Genomic DNA, 17,663 nt, shown 5'->3' with positions numbered 1-17,663 from the left:
TGTGTTGTTGCACATACATGAGTTCCATTTATAATTCCGACACAATCCTAAAACAATCAATATAGTTACCAACCAAATACAAATGAAACTTCTCAGGCAATGTATAAAGACTTTTTTTTTTCTAAATTTCATAACTTAAAATATGGACAAAACTTTTGACTATTACTTATCTTAGGAGGGGTGGAATTGCTCGGTTCTTTCACCACATGTTTGTACAATTTCAAAATCGCTTAATTTCAAAATCGCTTGCAAGATGATTTTGAAATATTAATGCACGGTGTGTATTGACCTAGGGAGTCTTCCCCCATGGCAAAATACCAGAAATTGCTCCCTGATAGAAACATTAACTATAGAATGCAACAAGTTACTTGCACTGAGTGCTTTACAAAGTTCTAAAAAAGCATATGATGTCATCCAAATTTGATTTATACAATAAGTATCGCCATTGTACAAGACACAATTCATGTACAACTCTCTCCATGAGGCTCCCTCGGTATGTTGTTCTCGGAATAATTATAATCATCCGTAATTAGTGTAATAAATGTCATAACTGCTGCAATTGCACCTGTTACCGCCCCTTGGATTTTATTATTATCCATCTATATTGGAGCACACAGATCATGAAACACAAAATGCACGTAAAATCACTCCAAAAAGAGAACAACAAATCCTCCAAGCAAATTATAACTTTAAACTTCAGAGAAAAGAATTCTGACGGATACATACACAAACCAACACCAGACAACATTTTCAAAATTATAGAATTGTTACATGAAGTTGAGGGGATCCCCCGGCAATTGCATTACCCAAAAAATATATAATTGTTGCTTCACCTATTCCTCTAAACTCACCATTCCAGAAACAGAGAAGTTACATTAAGTTCACTGCACCCACTCTTTAGATATTTGGCATTTCGTAATTAAAGCATGTCATATGTGCCGGCAGATTATTTAGTAAAGAATATATAGCAAATACTTCATATCTCTAACATTGCTTTATGTCCATATAAAGTGAGTCTACATTCAGCATGAAACAGAACTCTCAATAGAATACCTGTCACCAACTCACGACACCTAAGAGATTAGGACTATCAACGTATGGTCAACAGACAAAATCAGAACTTGAGAACCTCTGCCCATAGAAGCAAAAGCATTTGGAACAATTCTACTTCACCTTTGCCGAGAATCTCTTTCCCTCTTTCCTCAGATCAGCCACTACCCAGTAACAACTTAAACACATGAACCCAAAAACTTCAGCACCAGAGATTTCCATCCGTTTTTTTAACTTTGTTGATGCACATAGCACTTGCTGGAGAAGATGACTCACTTGCAGTTCAAGAGCCTAAAGTATTGAACAAAATCCAAACTGAATAACTGTTATACACTCGCCAAGATAGTTGCTTCACCTACTCCTCTTAACTCACAATTCCAGAAACAATTACACTTGTACCTTACTGGAAATCAAACTACCAAAAGAACCCACCAGCCGCGCCCCTGCATTTATTTCCTCATCCTTGTGAAGTCTTTTTTCCTCCCAAAAGATTCACGTGTTGTAGAGGGCATGAACAAGGCCAAAATTGCTCGATTAATCAAACCGAATCCTCAAGGTTACGCAGAAACAAACCGGATACACAAGGGAAAGCTAGAAATGGCAACTGAAATCACACATTTCACAACAAAAGTGAAATTGAAGCCATGGGACTCCATCAAACCTGTTGAAGGAGAGCCAATGAAGAACCTCTAAAAGCAGTCCCATCCCCAGCAGAACAGAGAAAAGAGCTAGGGTTTCTCTGGCAACACCAGACAGCAAAAAGCAGACTTAAGCTAGGGTTTCCGCCTGAACAAGCCCAAAATTCCTCAAAAAATCAAACCAAATCCTCAAGGTTACACGGAAACAAACCGGATACACAAGGGAAGCTAGAAATGGCAACTGAAATCACAAATTTCACAACAAAAGCAAAATTGAAGCCATGCGACTGTGTCAAACCTACTGAAGGAGAGCCAATGAAGAACCTCTCGAAGCGGTCCGAACCCCAGCAGAACAGAGAAAAGAGCTAGTGTTTCTCTGGCAATTGGAAGGAAGAGACTAAGACTCCATTTGCTTCGTGAAAAATGAATAATTTAAAAAATATTTTTTTAAAAATAATTGCTTATATCACTTACAAAAATAAATGTACGAAAAATATTTCTATCATCCACAAAAAATTTTAGATATAAATTATAGTCGATAATAAAAATATTTTTCATTGATTAATTATTTCAAAGGATCATTTTTAAGAAAATGTTTTCAAAATCATTCATTTTCCACAAAACAAATAGAGGCTTAGTCTTCCTCCCACACACACCGGGGCAGCCCTAGAAATGATTTAAACCCTAGACATTTTTAATTTACTTAAATACTCAAGTCTGCCAATAAATATTTCTATGAAATTGCTAATATGTGTATTGCCAATTTGCAATTTAATCTTTTTCAATTTTTCTTTTTGCATTTTAATCAATCAATAGTTTGAATAACTATTAGGTAGATGGGAACAACAAGTAAGAGAATCATAACTGTTGAGAGAGAGAGAGAGAGAAATATACGTATTATGTTATCTCAATCAAAGGATTACAAGAATACATGTAATATATATGTGTAACCCTCTCGATATAAAATAACTTTTGACTGTTTTACCCTTATTATTATTTCCTAACACTCCCCCTCAAGTTGAGACGTAGATATCAAACAATCCCAACTTGTTACATAAAAAATTCACTCTATTCCCTCGTAAAGACTTGGTAAAAATATCTGCAAGCTGATCCTCTGTCCTTGTATGTTGAAGAGTGATCTCTCCTTTCTGAACTTTTTCTCGTATAAAGTGACAATCAACCTCAATGTGCTTGGTTCGCTCATGGAAGACAGGATTATTTACAATATGAATAGCTGATTGATTGTCACAATATAATATCGATGGTTCTGATGTTGACAACCCAATTTCTGACAATAACATCCTTAACCAGAGCAATTCACCTGTCACATGTGCCATCGCTCTATATTCTGCTTCAGCACTTGATCGAGAAACCACATGTTGTTTCTTGCTCTTCCATGCAATTAAATTACCTCCAAGAAAAACACAATAACCCGATGTAGATCTTCTACTAGTAGGGCATCCAGCCCAATCTGCATAAGAGAAACCTGTGGTATTCAGATGGCCATAATTCTTGAAAATTAGTCCTTTACCCGGCGCTCCTTTCAAGTATTTGATAATTCGAAGCACAGCATCCCAGTGAGTAGTCCGAGGAGAACTCATGAATTGGCTAACAACACTAATAGCAAAGGATATGTCAGGTCTCGTGACAGTAAGATAATTCAACTTACCAACTATTCTCCAATATTTCACTGGGTCATGTAACAGTTCTCCATGTTCTGCATCAAGTTTCACATTGGGTTCCATAGGAGTATCAACCGGTTTTGCTCCAATAAGTCCAACCTCATTAAGAATGTCAAGAACATATTTTCGCTGAGTTAAGTTGATACCCGTATGTGAGTAGGCAACCTCGATACCTAGGAAATACCGCAAACGTCCCATATCCTTAGTACTGAACTGTGTATACAGAAACTGTTTAAGTCGTTGAATACCATCTGAATCACTACCAGTAATAATAATATCATCCACATATACCACCAAAAGAATACAACCAACTGATGAGACAGAACTGAAGACCGAATGATCTACTTGACACCGCTTTAATCCAAACTTGATAACAGCATCACTGAACTTACCAAACCAAGCACGAGGAGATTACTTGAGTCCATACAAAGCCTTGTGCAAGTGACATACCAGATTCTCCCCCTGAGCAACAAATCTTGGTGGTTGCTCCATATACACCTCTTAAGCCAAATCACGATGTAAGAACGCATTTTTAATAGCTAATTGATGAAGAAACCATCCAAAACGCGCTGCCAGAAAAATAAAGACACGAACAGACGGAATTTGGCTACACGGGAAAATGTGTCATCATAATCAACACCATATGTTTGAGTATATCCTTTGGCGACCAACCGTGCCTTCAATCGATCTATGGTGCCATCAGGGTGGACCTTAAAAGTGAAAACCCAACGGCAACCAACAGGTTGTTTCCCCGCAGGTAAGGTAGTGAGCTCCCAATTGTGATTCTCAATGAGTGCCTTCATTTCATCCTCCATGGCTTGTCGCCAACTAGGATGAGCAAGAGCTTCAGTAACACTGCTAGGCACAGAAACAGAGGACAAGGACGAGACAAAGGTAGAGAAGGTGGGAGATAAACGATCATATGACATAAAATTGGTAATAGGATGACGAGTACGAAGACAATCAGACAAACCAGAGTAGAGTGTATAACGATCCACAGGATGTCCAACACAAGAACGCGTACCTTTTCGGGTAGCAATGGGTGGATCAGGATCAGGATCAGAGGATGGCACAGCAACCGATGAGGGAACAGATGAATCAAGTGATGGCTGTACTACTGTAGTGGGAGCTGTTCCTCGTCTATGGTAAGTGCGATTAGCAAACTGAAATCCTGTTGACGATGCTGGAGGAAGTGAGATAGGTGGGAGTCCGTAAGACACACTCGACATCGTCAGGGGGCACTGTAGGGACAGTTTGAGTAGTAAAGTATGGCTGGTCTTCAAAAAATGTCACATCTGCTGATACAATCACACGACGACTAGTAGGATTGTAACATTTATAACACTTATGAGTTCGAGAATACCCAACAAAGGCACATTTTTTAGCACGAGGGTCCAGTTTATCAAGACTTGGAGTCAAAGAATGGACGAAACAAACACAACCAAAGACACGTAGAGGTAATGCAAAGGGAGGACGATTTGGATGTAAAATAGAAAAAGGTGTCCCCCTGAAGAATAGAAGTTGGAAGTCGATTAATTAAGAAGCAGGCTGTAAGGACAGCATGGCCCTAAAAGGTTTTCGGTAGATGCATGTGAAACATAAGACAACGAGCAACATCAAGAAAATGACGATTTTTACGTTCAGCAACACCATTTTGTTGTGGTGTATATGAACAGGAAGTTTGATGAATAATGCCATGAGAATCAAGAAAAGGTTGAAAACCAGAGGCAACAACAAGACACTCTTTTGCATTATCGGACCGTAGAGTTTTGACAGAAGTATTATATTGATTCAACACCTCAAAGTAGAATCGACGAAAGCAATGAAAAATCTCAGTACGATCTTTTATTAAGAACAACCAAGTCATTCGGGAAAAATCATCCACGAATGTAACAAAATACCGGAAACCAGATGTATCACAAACACGACACGGACCCCATACATCTGAGTGAACTAGCTCAAAGGGACTAGACACACGACTCTGAAAGCGAGAAGGAAAAGAAACTCTATGGTGTTTTCCAAACTGACAAGTTTCACACTCAAAAGTACTCACAGACTCAGACTCAGGAAACAATTGTCGAAGAATGTTCGGTGGTGGATGACCAGCACGACAATGCATCCGATACACATCAGTGGATGTGCGCTTCACAGCTGCTGCAGCTATCACCTTCTTATCTAGATAGTATAGGCCATTTGATTCATGTCCCCCACCAATCACCTGTCCAGTCCTCAGATCCTGAAAGACAATGAGAAGCAGAAAAGGTTACGGAACAATTTAGTTCCTTCGTTAGTGAACTAACAGAAATCAAATTATAGGGAGATTTGAGATGAAGGACAGATGATAAGGAAAGGGAGGGACTCAAATGTGCGTCTCCAGTACCAGTAACTTGGGAAATGGAACCATCAGCTAATGTAACAGAGTTGGACACCCCAGGAGGTGTGGAATGTAACGAAGACAATAATGTAGAGTTACCAGCTATATGATGAGTAGCTCCAGAATCTATAATCCAGGAGTCCGACAGGGTAGAAAGTAAACATGATGAACTACCTTTTGAGCTATGTGCCAGAGTTGCAGTGGGAGCTGAAGGTCCTGTCACCTGTTGGGAGCGAATCCAAGCCTCATATTCAGCACGTGTCAATGTAACCGAATCTCTTGTATTCTGCACAGTAGTAGGATCCGGTTGAGCTAATGAGGAAGAATCGTCCACTTCAGCAAATGCAGCAAGTGTAGGTCGAAGCTCTGGATGAAGCGTGTAGCAGTAAGGTTCTGTATGTCCAGCCCTCCGACAATGATTACAATAACGAAAGCCACGGCTACCAATACTTCTATCACGACTCCCACGACTTCCACTCTGAATAGATCCACGTCCATGACCCCGATAACCACGACCACGAGCTCTACGTCCACTAGAGCCATGAGAGATCATGGCACTTGTCTCTAGAGTTGTACTTGAGATCTTAGCAGTAGGTGTCGAATGAAGGGCTCGGGAGAAAACCTCAACAACTGCAGCAAGGGAGCTTTCAGATGTAATCTGCTGACAAAGGGAAGAATATTCAGGCCCTAGTGATTTAAGAAATAGTATCACTCGAAGATCCTCCTGGCGTTTGACTAAAACATTTGGATCAGTTAAAGCTGGAAGATAAGCATCTAGTTGGTGGCAAAGTGTAGTGAAACGAGCATAATATTCAGATAGAGATTGATCTCCACGCTAAAGATCAAATAGAGCCTCCCATGTGTCACACACTCGTATCATATTGTTCTGGCCAGAATAAAGTAAAGCACATTTCTCCCAAACTTCCTTAGCAGAAGTACACTGAATGAAGTGAGGGCTAATCTTAGGATCCATACTATTCCATAACAGTGTACGGATCATCACATCTCCTGCAACCCAATCATCTATCTTACTCTTATCCGAGGGGATTGTAGACGTAAGATAATCATTCTGTCTAGTGGCGGTAAGATAAACTTCTACAGCTTTAGACCACGATGGATAATTAGTTCCATCCAGCTTGACAGATGTCAATTGAAAATGTGTAAGACCAGTAGATGATCCAGAAGCCGAAGCCATCAGTATTAACTCCACTGAACTCCAATAATGCAATTAGCCGAACAGATTGAACACAAGATATGATTGAACCCAATAGTAATGTCACAATAATCAAGCACTTAACTTCAGTTGTGCAATCAGCCACAAAATAACAAACACAAATGAGGGTTCAATCGGCTCACCACGGAGTCAAGAAGCTGTACTGAGAGGCCATAAAATCATATATTCGGTATCAAAGAATCACGGAAAACCATCCAACCTTCCAGGCATACACCGACCAGCACTTCAAGTATCAATATACGGCAATGAGAAGCCACATAAGTACACTGGACAACATCCTCTGATGACCTCAGTTCGAATTTTTTTTTTTTTCGGAAGAAACCCTAGCAGAACCGAACGAACTGAGGTCGCCTCCGACTCCTCAAGACGTACGAAACCCTAGTAGAACTGAACAATGGGATGTGAATCACTTCGAACATGGGAGAGGGTTGAGTAAATACCAATTCTGCTACGCCCGTGAGAAGCAGTCGCTAGATGGGCTTCAGCGAGCGATGCGTCTGGTCAGATCTGGAGAGCAGACGCCAGTGAGAGTCGACGCCGACGAGAGGCGATGATGAGGGTTGGCGACGACGAGAACAGGTGCCGGTGAGGGGCGATCGGTGCTTCTGGCCAGATCTGAGCAGATCTGGATCTGGTGAGTGGACGACAACGGTGGTGGACAGATCTGAATCTGGTGGTCACGGTGAGGGTTTGGTGGGTCCACGACGGTGATGGTGAACGGCGACAGTGGGCTATGGTGGTGGTGGGGTTGAAGACAACGGTGGCTGAAGAAAGAATACGGTGGGCTATGGTGGTGGTGGGGTTGAAGACTACGGTGGTTGGAGAAAGAATACGGTGTGCTCTGATACCATGTTGAGAGAGCGAAATATACGTATTGTATTATCTCAATCAAAGGATTACAAGAATACATGTAATATATATGTGTAACCCTCTCGATATAAAATAACTTTTGACTGTTTTACCCTTATTATTATTTCCTAACAATAACATCTCTACACTATGGTAGCAACTAAAGTAAAAAAATCTGTACCAGCAAGCCAACATCTGAAGGCAAAGTAAGAATGCAAATATATCTCACAATCTATGTCAATAAGAAAATGACCTCTCTGGATACCTTGTTTCAATCTCTTGTTATAGGTGACGATACTGTGATTGGTTGAGTGGAGATGGAGAAGCCATGACTATTGCAGAGTCTTTCTATTTCTTAGACTTTCAACATCTTCTAGCTTGCAATTTCTCTTGAAAGATACTCTTATCACAACTTGGTCTCGAAACCAATAATCTAGCAAGTTGGGATTGCCTTCCTGGTTGCATAAGATTACGTCAATCAAAATTATCTGCGGCGGTTCTATACAGAGCAAGGTCAAATTAAGTTGACTCAGCAGCTACTTCCTGGTCATGGTATGGTTGGATGCTGTTGATGTGACCCTTCAAATGGCAGTGCTGTCGGAGACCTTGATCAGCTGAATAAATTTTCACAAGTGCACCCATATCATTCGTCCCAGCAACCACTTCCGCCATACTGATCCAACTATCTTCGAGTAGATCCACTTCAATATCCTCTCAGCCCATTAAGCAATATATGCATGTAGGGGACTGCCATGCTCCATCCAGACCCAAACAACAGTGGCCCAAATACTATTTCGCTGAGAAAGGTACTACTGCCAAGTGCCAATTATGGAATTGTGCTAACTCATGCATGCCCCAGACGTTTTCTTTGATCAGATCAGGCATACATTAGGCTTGAATACCGCGGTCACGTTTCCAGAAAGACCAGACATCAAGACATTACGCAAAAACATCATTTTATCTTCACACAGATATAAGAGTCCTGTCAGACACCAAGGAAAGGATAACAAATTAATTCAGTTCATTAATATAGTGAAAGAATGTGGGAAATCAGTTGCAGCAAATTTCAGATAATCATAGAGAAAAACACAGGAAGAGAACAGATCCTATTATCTTCAAAGCTGCAAAGTATCCTTTCTTTTATTTGGTAAGATAGGAAGAGGGAATATGGACATACCGAGATCTTTTGGATGTCAATAAGAGTGAACCATCATTAGACTAAACTCTTGTTTCTCGTGCAAAGTTTAAGAAGATATTATACAGGAAGGAAGAGTTAGTTCATCACATGTTTTGCGTGTTAACTTTACGAAACTTTAAAAGGCCTCTAAATCTCAGTAATCCACAGATATCGGTTTCACTTACAGTGCTTCTGTTCGAGTTCCATCAACGCAGTTCCCAACATAACTCTTGCCTTCCGATCTGGAGAGCATCCACTCTCCTCCATTTCCTTGTATATCGCGGGAACCTGGATGCACCAAATTAGAAGATGAGGAGACACCTTAACAAGAAGGAGATTTTCCCTCAGTAAACACTCCAGCTGAAAAAGAAAATTCCTTGAGCGCAAGCAAGAATAGCATCGTGCTTTAGGACTAAAATTCCTTCATTTTCTAAGAGAAGCGATTAAATTATTGCAATATATATATAACACTACCTTGTCAAATTTCCGAGCTCTGATAAATGCCTTCATAAGCGTAGAATAGGTAACCACATCAGGAAAGATACCCTACAAATGTGGCAGCATTGCCATTAGAAGATGAGGCGAGATGATCCTTGAAAGTTATATGACTACCAAAAAAAAGTCCCAAATAAGCTAAGAAGAAAAAGACAGAAAGCTAGGTGAATCTGTACTTTCTGGATGATAGTTATGTTTTGGATTTCACTATGTCTGCAAAACAAAATTTACCCAAAACAAGAAAACTTACACTTTCTTTCATAAGGTGGTAAATAGAGAAAGCCTCCATGTGTCTTCCAGCAACACTGAACGCATTAATCAACACATTCAGCATTACAACATTTGGTTCAATTCCTTCTGCTTCCATAAGCTGAAGCACTTTAACCGTATCTTCACATAGTCCCTACATATAGGAAACATAATCTAGAAATTAGCAGGATTGGTTCTTCTACTTGCGAAATAAAATAAGACTGGTCAAACATTCCTCACACCATTCCACTTCAATAAAAGTACACACCACGTGATGCTTATCTTATAGGAAAGAATAATCTCCAGCGAAGGTGAAAGTTATATTCAGTTTTTTTCACTTTGTTGAATAATCAATGCCCTTCACCTGTTTACCTGTGCTATTTCCTGATCACGTGATTTGCTATTTCCCTATATACTCATAATAAACTTTTGCAGATCAACTGAAGCAACAATTATTTCACAATCTGACAAATTAATTCAACTTCGCGAGATCCTGTCCTTGTTTATTGTTCAATTCAGAAGCTTCCATCACCATCAGGTATAGAACGATTTCAACAGGAGAATAATACGTCTTCTACTTTCTTTCGTTCCTAGCCATGCTACTAAAACAATAAACAAAGAGTATCAAGGGGAGTTTTGTTTAGGTAATCCTGATCAAGGAAGACATATATGAGGCAAAAAATACTAGAAACTCCGTCATGTTATAACAGAACCATAGCTTGGAAGGGATTTCAATTATCCACTACTTTCCATATACATACTTCTTCCGTACTTTGGGAGCTGCTATTTGTCGGGGAAGTATGTAAAAAGATAACACTAAAAGATCTACAGAGTTCATTTCCTACAGATTCAAACAGAAAAAAGAACGCCGGCTGCTACCCAGTGCACCCCCCACCCTCCTCTTCCCTTTCCTCTACTCCTTCTTATCTGAGCATGGAACGAGCAGCAAAGTAAGATGTTACACGAAGTGAAGCTATTGTTGTCCGACAAACATATCCAGAATATTTTATCACAATAGCTGCAATTAATACCCAATTCCATGTGGATCGAGAATAAGCTTTCATACGTAGATACGTAGTGTGAATATATATATGCTTATTCTTACTAGTTGACAGCTTTATTTATCGACTTCATTTTAATTTTTTAAGCTTCTCTATTTAGATTGAAGGATTAAATACAATTAAAAACATTTTCCCTGTAAATTTATATTAGCCATCTCAGGCAGCATTCGACAATTGCTATGAGTCCTCTTATCATATACCCTCATCTGCATCCTTATCGGTGCTTCATGACAGTAAAGCTTCAATACATGTGGATTGAGGTGTCCAGGACCATAGTGCATGCATCGATGTAACTAAACTAAACAACGCATATCCTATTACTCAGATACAGCAACTAGAGATGCTCAACACTCTTTGGCAAATAACAACAACAGAAAATAGTATACCTGTTGAGCATAAGCATTTGCTAACACACAGTACAAACTAGCTGAAAGCTGTAGACCTTCAGACTTGAGAGCAGAAACACACTCTTCAGCATCCCGATATTTCCCGTAGTGCCCAAATATATCAACCAATACTGCATATATAGTCCCGCTTTCTCCATATCCCCTGCACCTCATACTCTCAAAATTTTGCTCTAACAAGTCCCACTTCCCTTGCTCAGCCAGCCGGCTAATTAAGGTAATGAAAATCTTGGGATCAGGATACAACCCCTGTCCTTGCATCTCACTGAACAACTCGAGAGCCCTGGAGAGATCACCAGCCTTACAATGCCACCTGATCAAAGAATTCCAGGTCATAACATCTGGTCTCACGCCCTCCTGTTTCATCCTTGCAAAGACCTCCAGAGCCTCCCCCAACTCGCCATGCTTACCAAAAGTATCAATAACAGCATTATAAATATGCCTATCAAGCACCATCCCCATCTCCCTTATCTCTCTAACGATGCCCATCGCCTTCTTCCACATCCCATTGTCCCGGTAAAGACCAATGACCTTACCATAAACAAAAGAAGATGGCTCGAGACCTCTAAGCCTCATCTCATTAAGAAGAGACCAAGTATCCTCCAAACGCCCTGCATTAACGTAATAATCCAAAAGAATCTCATAACACTCGCGATCTCTCTGGACGTTCAAGTCCTCCATTGCAGCTAAGACTCCGACAGCGAGCCCTAACAACCCTTTCCTCAAGAACCCTCGGAGCATAATCTTGAACACCCTCACGCTGGGCCTAAACCCCAGGCTCATCATCTCTAGAAGCAGAGACTCCGCTTCCAAGGTCCGACCGCAGTTCCCAAGAGCTTCCATCAAACAAGCGTAAGACGTGAAGCTGGGCCTGAACCCCAACGCCTCCATTCGGGAAAGCAGACTCAAGGCCCCGTCGACGTCTCCGGCACGGCAGCAGTCGCGGATGGAGCGATTGAACGACTCGAGAGAACGCTCCTCTCCGGTGACGAAACCATTCGAGGGATCACTGCTAGATGAGGCACGGACGGTTCTCAGAGGCAAAGCAGCGAACACCTTGGCGGCATTACGGTCGTGCGAGAGGAGAAGCGAAGCGGGGAGGTCGAGGTTGTGGAATCGCCTATGGAGAGAGGCGGGAGGGAATGAGGATAAAGGAGCGAAACCGTCTAATGAAAATCTCGAGGGAGATGGAGAGATAGAAGACGACATGAGAGTCGCGCTCGGATCACGGGAGGGGAGCAGCTGTAGAGCTCGGGAGGGGAAGCCGAAGAGAAGGAGAGGTTACCTTGCGCCGTCGACAGGATCATCTCCCTGTTTCAACGGTTATCACTGACGAATGGGATGATGGTCGGAAGAGATTTTTTGGGTCCACAGCTATTGGCTTTTGCCGGAACTGACCATGATGACTTCTCACCGTGACGACTTCTCTTTACTTTTTTTTCCACGAAAAATCCTGAATCGGTGCACATTTGACAGTTTAATGACGATGGACCGCCGATTTTTCACGAGGTCGCGCTTTCCATTTACGTTACGAGTGAATCTCTCACTTATATCGACTGCGGTATACATTATGCGAAAAAACTTCTTAATAGTCATGCGATGATGGATTTACCGTTCTTGGATTTTCACATTATTGATAAAGCAGAGTAGTCACGACTCACTTTGCACATTTCGTAATAAATACGGATTCTTACGATAAAGTATGTGATAAAGTATGTGACATCCATCAACTTGGCAAAACTTTGAAAATCTCATTTTCTCATTTTCGCTATTTCAGGCCACTTAAACTTAATCTGTTAAGGGCGGATTACGAACAAGGACACAAATCGTGGATGAACGACCGATGCAGTCCCATTGCACTCAAAAATGATACGCAGTCGACGTACTGGAATGGAGATTGAACAATTCTAGCCGATGAGCTGGGAAACACAAAGCGATACATGAATACAAAAGTCATGTCCAACTCCCAAATTTGTAAGATTATGTCGTTGCTCACTCATTCCATATTGAGGCCAGCCTTTGGCGGGGAGAAGAAAGACTGACCCGTATCAACGTAGAATCAGCTAATTCAAATAGCTGGGGAAATGATTTTCTAAAGCTCTCATCAAAAGAGGGAAGAAAATGAAAGGAGAAGGGACAAAAAGCTGTAGAAACGATTTTCTTTTTCATTGTCCCTAGAAAAATCGAGTGATAACAATGAAGAAATTAAGATCCTAATTCTATTTGCAGCCACAATGTTTGAAGTACTCTGGTTTACGTGGATACCCCTCATCTGCAAAGAACATTTACATCGCCCACCCGCTGAGGCCTGTCTTCACTGTCCTTATGCTATGAAAATTTCTTGTCAAAACCTCGGATGAAGTCCTCCATGCATGCCCGATATGTCTCCATTCCAGGGACCAGCCCTGCAAGTTCAATCCCTACCTTCATCCATTTCTTTGCCACATCAATTTGTCCAACGCGAATAGGAATTGCTGCCCGATTCCAGGCAGTTGTGACGAGCCATTTACCCTCTTCAGTCGGATATTCTCCTTCTTTCAAGCCAATCATTATCCGATAGGCTTGCTTGTACACATCATACACGGCGTCATCATCCGTATCACCCTTGTAAATGCTGGTTAAAGCTATCAGCTTCCGTACAATGAGAGATACATTATGGTAGTCTGGCGAGACGGAAGATAGAAGTTGCGAGAGGCACTGGCTCAGAGCAAGAAAGGCTACCTCAGGGTTGGGCCTTGGCCCCTGGGCTGCAGCGAGACCGAATTGGAGGAGGTAACTTGGAGTACATGCCTTCGAGCTGATAAAATTCTTCACAAGGATTTGTTGGGATCTCAAGTCATTGATCCTGCCATGTATATCGTATGCACTGAAGGTGTATATGAAGTTGAAGTCGGGCTCTAGGGCTGCGTCTTCGTCGTCATTTAGTTGAATCCTTGTTGAGAGTGACTTTACTATCTGCATCCATCCATGCACAAATGTTAGAAGTGCAGAGGATGCAGCAGCAAAAACCAGGAATTAAAGCAGCATTATCCATGAATACGCAATTGAGAAGCCGAATAGATGTTTTCGAAAACTCAGAACAGAGAAATGGAAAAAGGATAAATCACAAAATGCCATGTTATGCAGAATATATGTGTGATCACACCTTTCCTGCTCTTTCGAGTAATTCCAAAGCTTGCTTCACTTCAATCTCAACGAGGGAGGCTTTTCTTTCGTTCTCTAAAGCTATCATGGCACATACTGTAAAAATCAATGATTTGCAGAGCATGAGGCTGTGTTCTTCTCCTTGCATGTCAGCTAAGAGACTATAGAAATTAGATGCTAGTCTCAGAAATTCAGCACACAGCATATAATTTTTCTTCTTCCCAGCGCTTGTTCCAAAATTCCATGACGTTACAGCAAACCATTTCAGTTCCCGTACTGCAACCTCGTCTTTTCCAAAATAGCAGCCAATCCCCATTTCTGATGCTCGATCATTAGCATGTTTCATAAATTTAAGTACTTCAGGTTCATTTCCCGTGTCTTGAGAGAGGATAGTGATTAAGGTGCGTAGAACGACAACCTCTGATGTTGCTGTTGATTTTCCCAAGACATAGAAGTTCAAGAGATTTGATAAAGAAGCAACAGCTACAGGGAGCACACGGCAAGCCACAGCTTCATGTGCTGATAGCAAGAGGAAGTCTGGAGCAAAGTCAAGGCAGGTTGTCATCGCTTGAATTTGGTTTATTGCAGCGTTATGATCATTCTTCTGTAAACAAACTTTGAACTGCATGCATGATAGGTGTCAATTCACAAGGGAACTTGATTAAGAACGAGAAAGATAATTAAACTGAATGTATTTGCAAGTCTCGCGTAGATATGACTTGTCTGTGTGCGTGTCTGAAAGAGAGAGAGAGAGAACCTTGAGGAAAGCACTTGCTATGTTTGGTTCCAGCTACAGGAACAAAAAATATCATATGTTACAGTATTATTTAGGTGAGTAGTTGTAATTGGTGAAAGGTAACCAATTTGAATACCTTTTGAGCTTCATTAATGTATTCTTCAGCTCGGTCCAACTGAGAGAGACCTAGGTGGCATAGACATAACACCCTGAAACCCTTGGCTCGAACAACTCTGTCTTCTATGTCACATGGAAGAAAAAGCATAGCTTTCTCGAACATTTCTGCACTCGTTTCATAATCTTTTAATTGGAAATGACCAGCAGCGCTGTAATGAAGTACATCAGGAACCTTCAGATATGCAATATAGAGCTGAAATAATTTAATTTCACTTTTCAACTTTTCTTTTCTTGAAAGCTAACAAGATGTACAGCCAGAACTATGTCTCTAGGCTACAACATAATCACAAACTGCAGCATGTTATGATATTAGTTCATGGTTTAACAAGACCAGGGAAATAGAAGAACATATGCTTTCAAGGAAATTCTTTCAGAGCTCGCCATTGACTGCGAATTAAAATCCTCTAAATGGCGCCTGAACAAGCCCAAAGTAAAAGCATCACAAAGATGCAATGCAACAATTGCTCAGTTTTTATCAATTGATGATATTTCCCATATTGATATCAGCTTCATGACTAATAATAATACGAGACCCTCTAGCTGTTGAGCCTAGGAGAAGAGATACCGTATTTTTTAACTCGGCAGGATTAGTATAAGAACTAACCAATTCCACAACAGAGCATGCATTGCATTCCTCTCTTTAGCAGTGGCATCCCCTGAAAACAGCGCCACCACTCTATCATCTGAAACCAGCTCGGCCACCACCTTGGCCCTCACTCTCGACCCATCCACATCGCCGCCAATGCCACTATTACCGCCTATCACCCGATGAACCACCGTAACTGCAGCCGCCGCACTGACATGGCACCTCCCGAGGAGCCCCAGAAACACTCCCTTGGCAGTCTCTGCCCCAGCTGTCCCTGCCGACTGGAAATACGCCTCCACAGCTGAGACCCAAACCCCCTCAGGAATCCCCTTATTTACAACCATGCCCCTCAACTCCTTCTCCGCCTCATCGTGCCTACCTAATCCTAACCATGCCTTCATGGCCAATACCGGCAAGCTCGGATGGTTGTCCCCACCGCCATCGCTTTCTCTTAAGATCCTAACACATTTGATCACGTTCTCGTACTCTTCCATCTGCAGGTGTACGGCCGCAATGAACCGCAGGATTTTCGACTTAAGCCCCTTGAGATTCACCGTCTCCTGCCGCATCCTCGCTGTACTGAATGCCTTCTCGCACAAATCCAACGCATCGTTCATTAGCTTCAGAGCTTCTTTAAAACAGTGAGCCTCGTTGCCTTCATTGGTTTCTAAGATGCTCTTGCCAAACGCCAAGTACTGATTAGCTAACGCGACGTAGTGATCGGACGATCCAAACAACAAACTCTTGGAACGATTCAAGAGCGTTACCGCCAAAATCTGGTCAGAAACTTCCCAAGCAGCGCGCGACCTCGCGATCTGAAGATCTAACAACAGCTTCCTCTGTCCTGCGTCCTTAACTGTGCCTACGTCGACTTTAGAGATGATTTCGGTGGCTTTCTCGAAGCAATCGGAAGCGAGATCGGACCTCTTGAGACTATGCCAGATGATGCCGGTCTTGTAATAGAAGAAGGCCGTCTTCACCTCCGGGGAGGGGACGCCGGCGGCGCTCCCGGCGAGGGAGAGCATGTCGGCGGCGACGTGGCGGAGATTGGCCTGATCCTCGTCGGAGGAGGAGGAGGAGGAGGAGCGGATGGAGGAGGCGTTGGAGCGGTCGACGCAGGAGTTCCAGAGGCGGTAGCTGAGCTTCCATAGGTGCAGCTTGAGGGAGTTTGGGAAAGGAGGTGCGCGCTCGGCGAGTTGGGAGAGGCACCGCCTGAGGTCGGCGGCGAGCTGGCTGAGCTCGGGGCGGGGGTGGGTGACGGGGAGTGTCTCGAATTGTTTGATCAGAGACTCGATTTGAGCGGTGAGGGGATCGGACTGAGCGTCCGGCTGGGTATGCCAACGCTCCGGCGTGGAGAGTTCGGCGATCCTCATCTTCTGTTTCTCTTTTGGGACCGGACAGAGAGAAATGACGGAGAGACGAGCTTCTTTTGCAGTGAAACCGAAAATAAGGTGACCAGGGATTTGGAGGGAACTGAGAGTATGACGTCACCAGTCAGTTCGCGGAGAGGGCGATATTGTAAAAACGAACATGTGGGCCCGAGAGTAGCACAAGCTAGCCCATGGGCCTTCTGCATTTTGATCACGACGGGCCAGCCAGAATATCCACTTTTCCATCGAGAAAGAGGATTTGATTTTACGAGAAAATTCAGTACGAAAGGAAATGGGAAAATGACACAAATAGTCCCTAAACTTTGACTCAATGTGCAATTTGATCCATGAACTTTTAATTTGTTCAATGTAGTCTCTGAACTTTAACCTAATATTCAATTTGGTCCCTAAACTTTTGATTTGTTCAATGTGGTCCC

The 17,663-nt window shown here is 42.2% G+C and overlaps 3 protein-coding genes across 5 annotated transcripts; all 3 read right to left on the bottom strand.

Moving 5' to 3' along the window:
- Positions 1 to 936: 936 nt before the first annotated feature.
- Positions 937 to 12,627, bottom strand: LOC115683193 (pentatricopeptide repeat-containing protein CRP1, chloroplastic-like). 3 transcript variants are annotated; one of them, XM_030607643.2, is made up of 6 exons: positions 11,196 to 12,626; positions 9,750 to 9,902; positions 9,479 to 9,550; positions 9,190 to 9,292; positions 8,093 to 8,809; positions 937 to 1,836 (listed from the first exon to the last, which is right to left on the bottom strand). In XM_030607643.2, coding segments are annotated over exons 1-5 (1,557 nt in total). In that variant the 5' UTR covers positions 12,423 to 12,626; the 3' UTR covers positions 937 to 1,836; positions 8,093 to 8,807. The 3 variants fall into 3 exon arrangements, with proteins under 3 accessions (XP_030463503.1, XP_056160227.1, XP_030463502.1); XM_056304252.1 differs by having other exon boundaries at positions 937 to 1,789; XM_030607642.2 differs by lacking the exons at positions 937 to 1,836; positions 8,093 to 8,809 and having other exon boundaries at positions 9,182 to 9,292; positions 11,196 to 12,627.
- LOC115683194 (uncharacterized) lies at positions 5,035 to 7,339 on the bottom strand. Its single transcript, XM_030607644.2, has 2 exons — positions 5,919 to 7,339; positions 5,035 to 5,606 (listed from the first exon to the last, which is right to left on the bottom strand). The coding sequence occupies exons 1-2, from the start codon at positions 6,295 to 6,297 to the stop codon at positions 5,569 to 5,571; spliced, it is 417 nt and encodes a 138-aa protein (XP_030463504.1). The 5' UTR covers positions 6,298 to 7,339; the 3' UTR covers positions 5,035 to 5,568.
- A 729-nt stretch (positions 12,628 to 13,356) lies between the features above and the next one.
- Positions 13,357 to 17,481, bottom strand: LOC115683093 (TPR repeat-containing protein ZIP4). Its single transcript, XM_030607518.2, has 5 exons — positions 15,875 to 17,481; positions 15,230 to 15,419; positions 15,115 to 15,147; positions 14,359 to 14,979; positions 13,357 to 14,168 (listed from the first exon to the last, which is right to left on the bottom strand). Exons 1-5 carry the CDS (start codon positions 17,227 to 17,229, stop codon positions 13,542 to 13,544), a joined length of 2,826 nt encoding a protein of 941 aa, XP_030463378.1. The 5' UTR covers positions 17,230 to 17,481; the 3' UTR covers positions 13,357 to 13,541.
- Between the last annotated feature and the right edge of the window lie 182 nt (positions 17,482 to 17,663).

Source organism: Syzygium oleosum, unplaced genomic scaffold (assembly GCF_021117445.2).
Source record: "Syzygium oleosum isolate NSW1041296 unplaced genomic scaffold, Sole_v2.1 Sole_v2.31, whole genome shotgun sequence".
Classification (NCBI taxonomy): Eukaryota; Viridiplantae; Streptophyta; class Magnoliopsida; order Myrtales; family Myrtaceae; genus Syzygium; species Syzygium oleosum.
Note: the sequence above shows the minus strand (reverse complement) of the source record. Positions and strands in the feature narration are given on the sequence as shown.

Excerpts from the sequence above, each read along its gene's own strand:
- LOC115683194 (XM_030607644.2), bottom strand. The coding sequence starts at position 6,297 with ATGATCTCTCATGGCTCTAGTGGACGTAGAGCTCGTGGTCGTGGTTAT. Across the intron at positions 5,607-5,918 it reads TCTGGCACATAGCTCAAAAG|GATCTGAGGACTGGACAGGT; the intron begins GTAGTTCATCAT and ends ATTGTCTTTCAG.
- LOC115683193 (XM_030607642.2), bottom strand. The coding sequence starts at position 12,422 with ATGTCGTCTTCTATCTCTCCATCTCCCTCGAGATTTTCATTAGACGGT. Across the intron at positions 9,903-11,195 it reads CAAATGCTTATGCTCAACAG|GGACTATGTGAAGATACGGT; the intron begins GTATACTATTTT and ends TCCTATATGTAG. Across the intron at positions 9,293-9,478 it reads GAGCTCGGAAATTTGACAAG|GTTCCCGCGATATACAAGGA; the intron begins GTAGTGTTATAT and ends TGGTGCATCCAG.
- LOC115683093 (XM_030607518.2), bottom strand. The coding sequence starts at position 17,229 with ATGAGGATCGCCGAACTCTCCACGCCGGAGCGTTGGCATACCCAGCCG. Across the intron at positions 15,148-15,229 it reads ACATTAATGAAGCTCAAAAG|CTGGAACCAAACATAGCAAG; the intron begins GTATTCAAATTG and ends TTGTTCCTGTAG. Across the intron at positions 14,980-15,114 it reads TAGCAAGTGCTTTCCTCAAG|TTCAAAGTTTGTTTACAGAA; the intron begins GTTCTCTCTCTC and ends TCATGCATGCAG.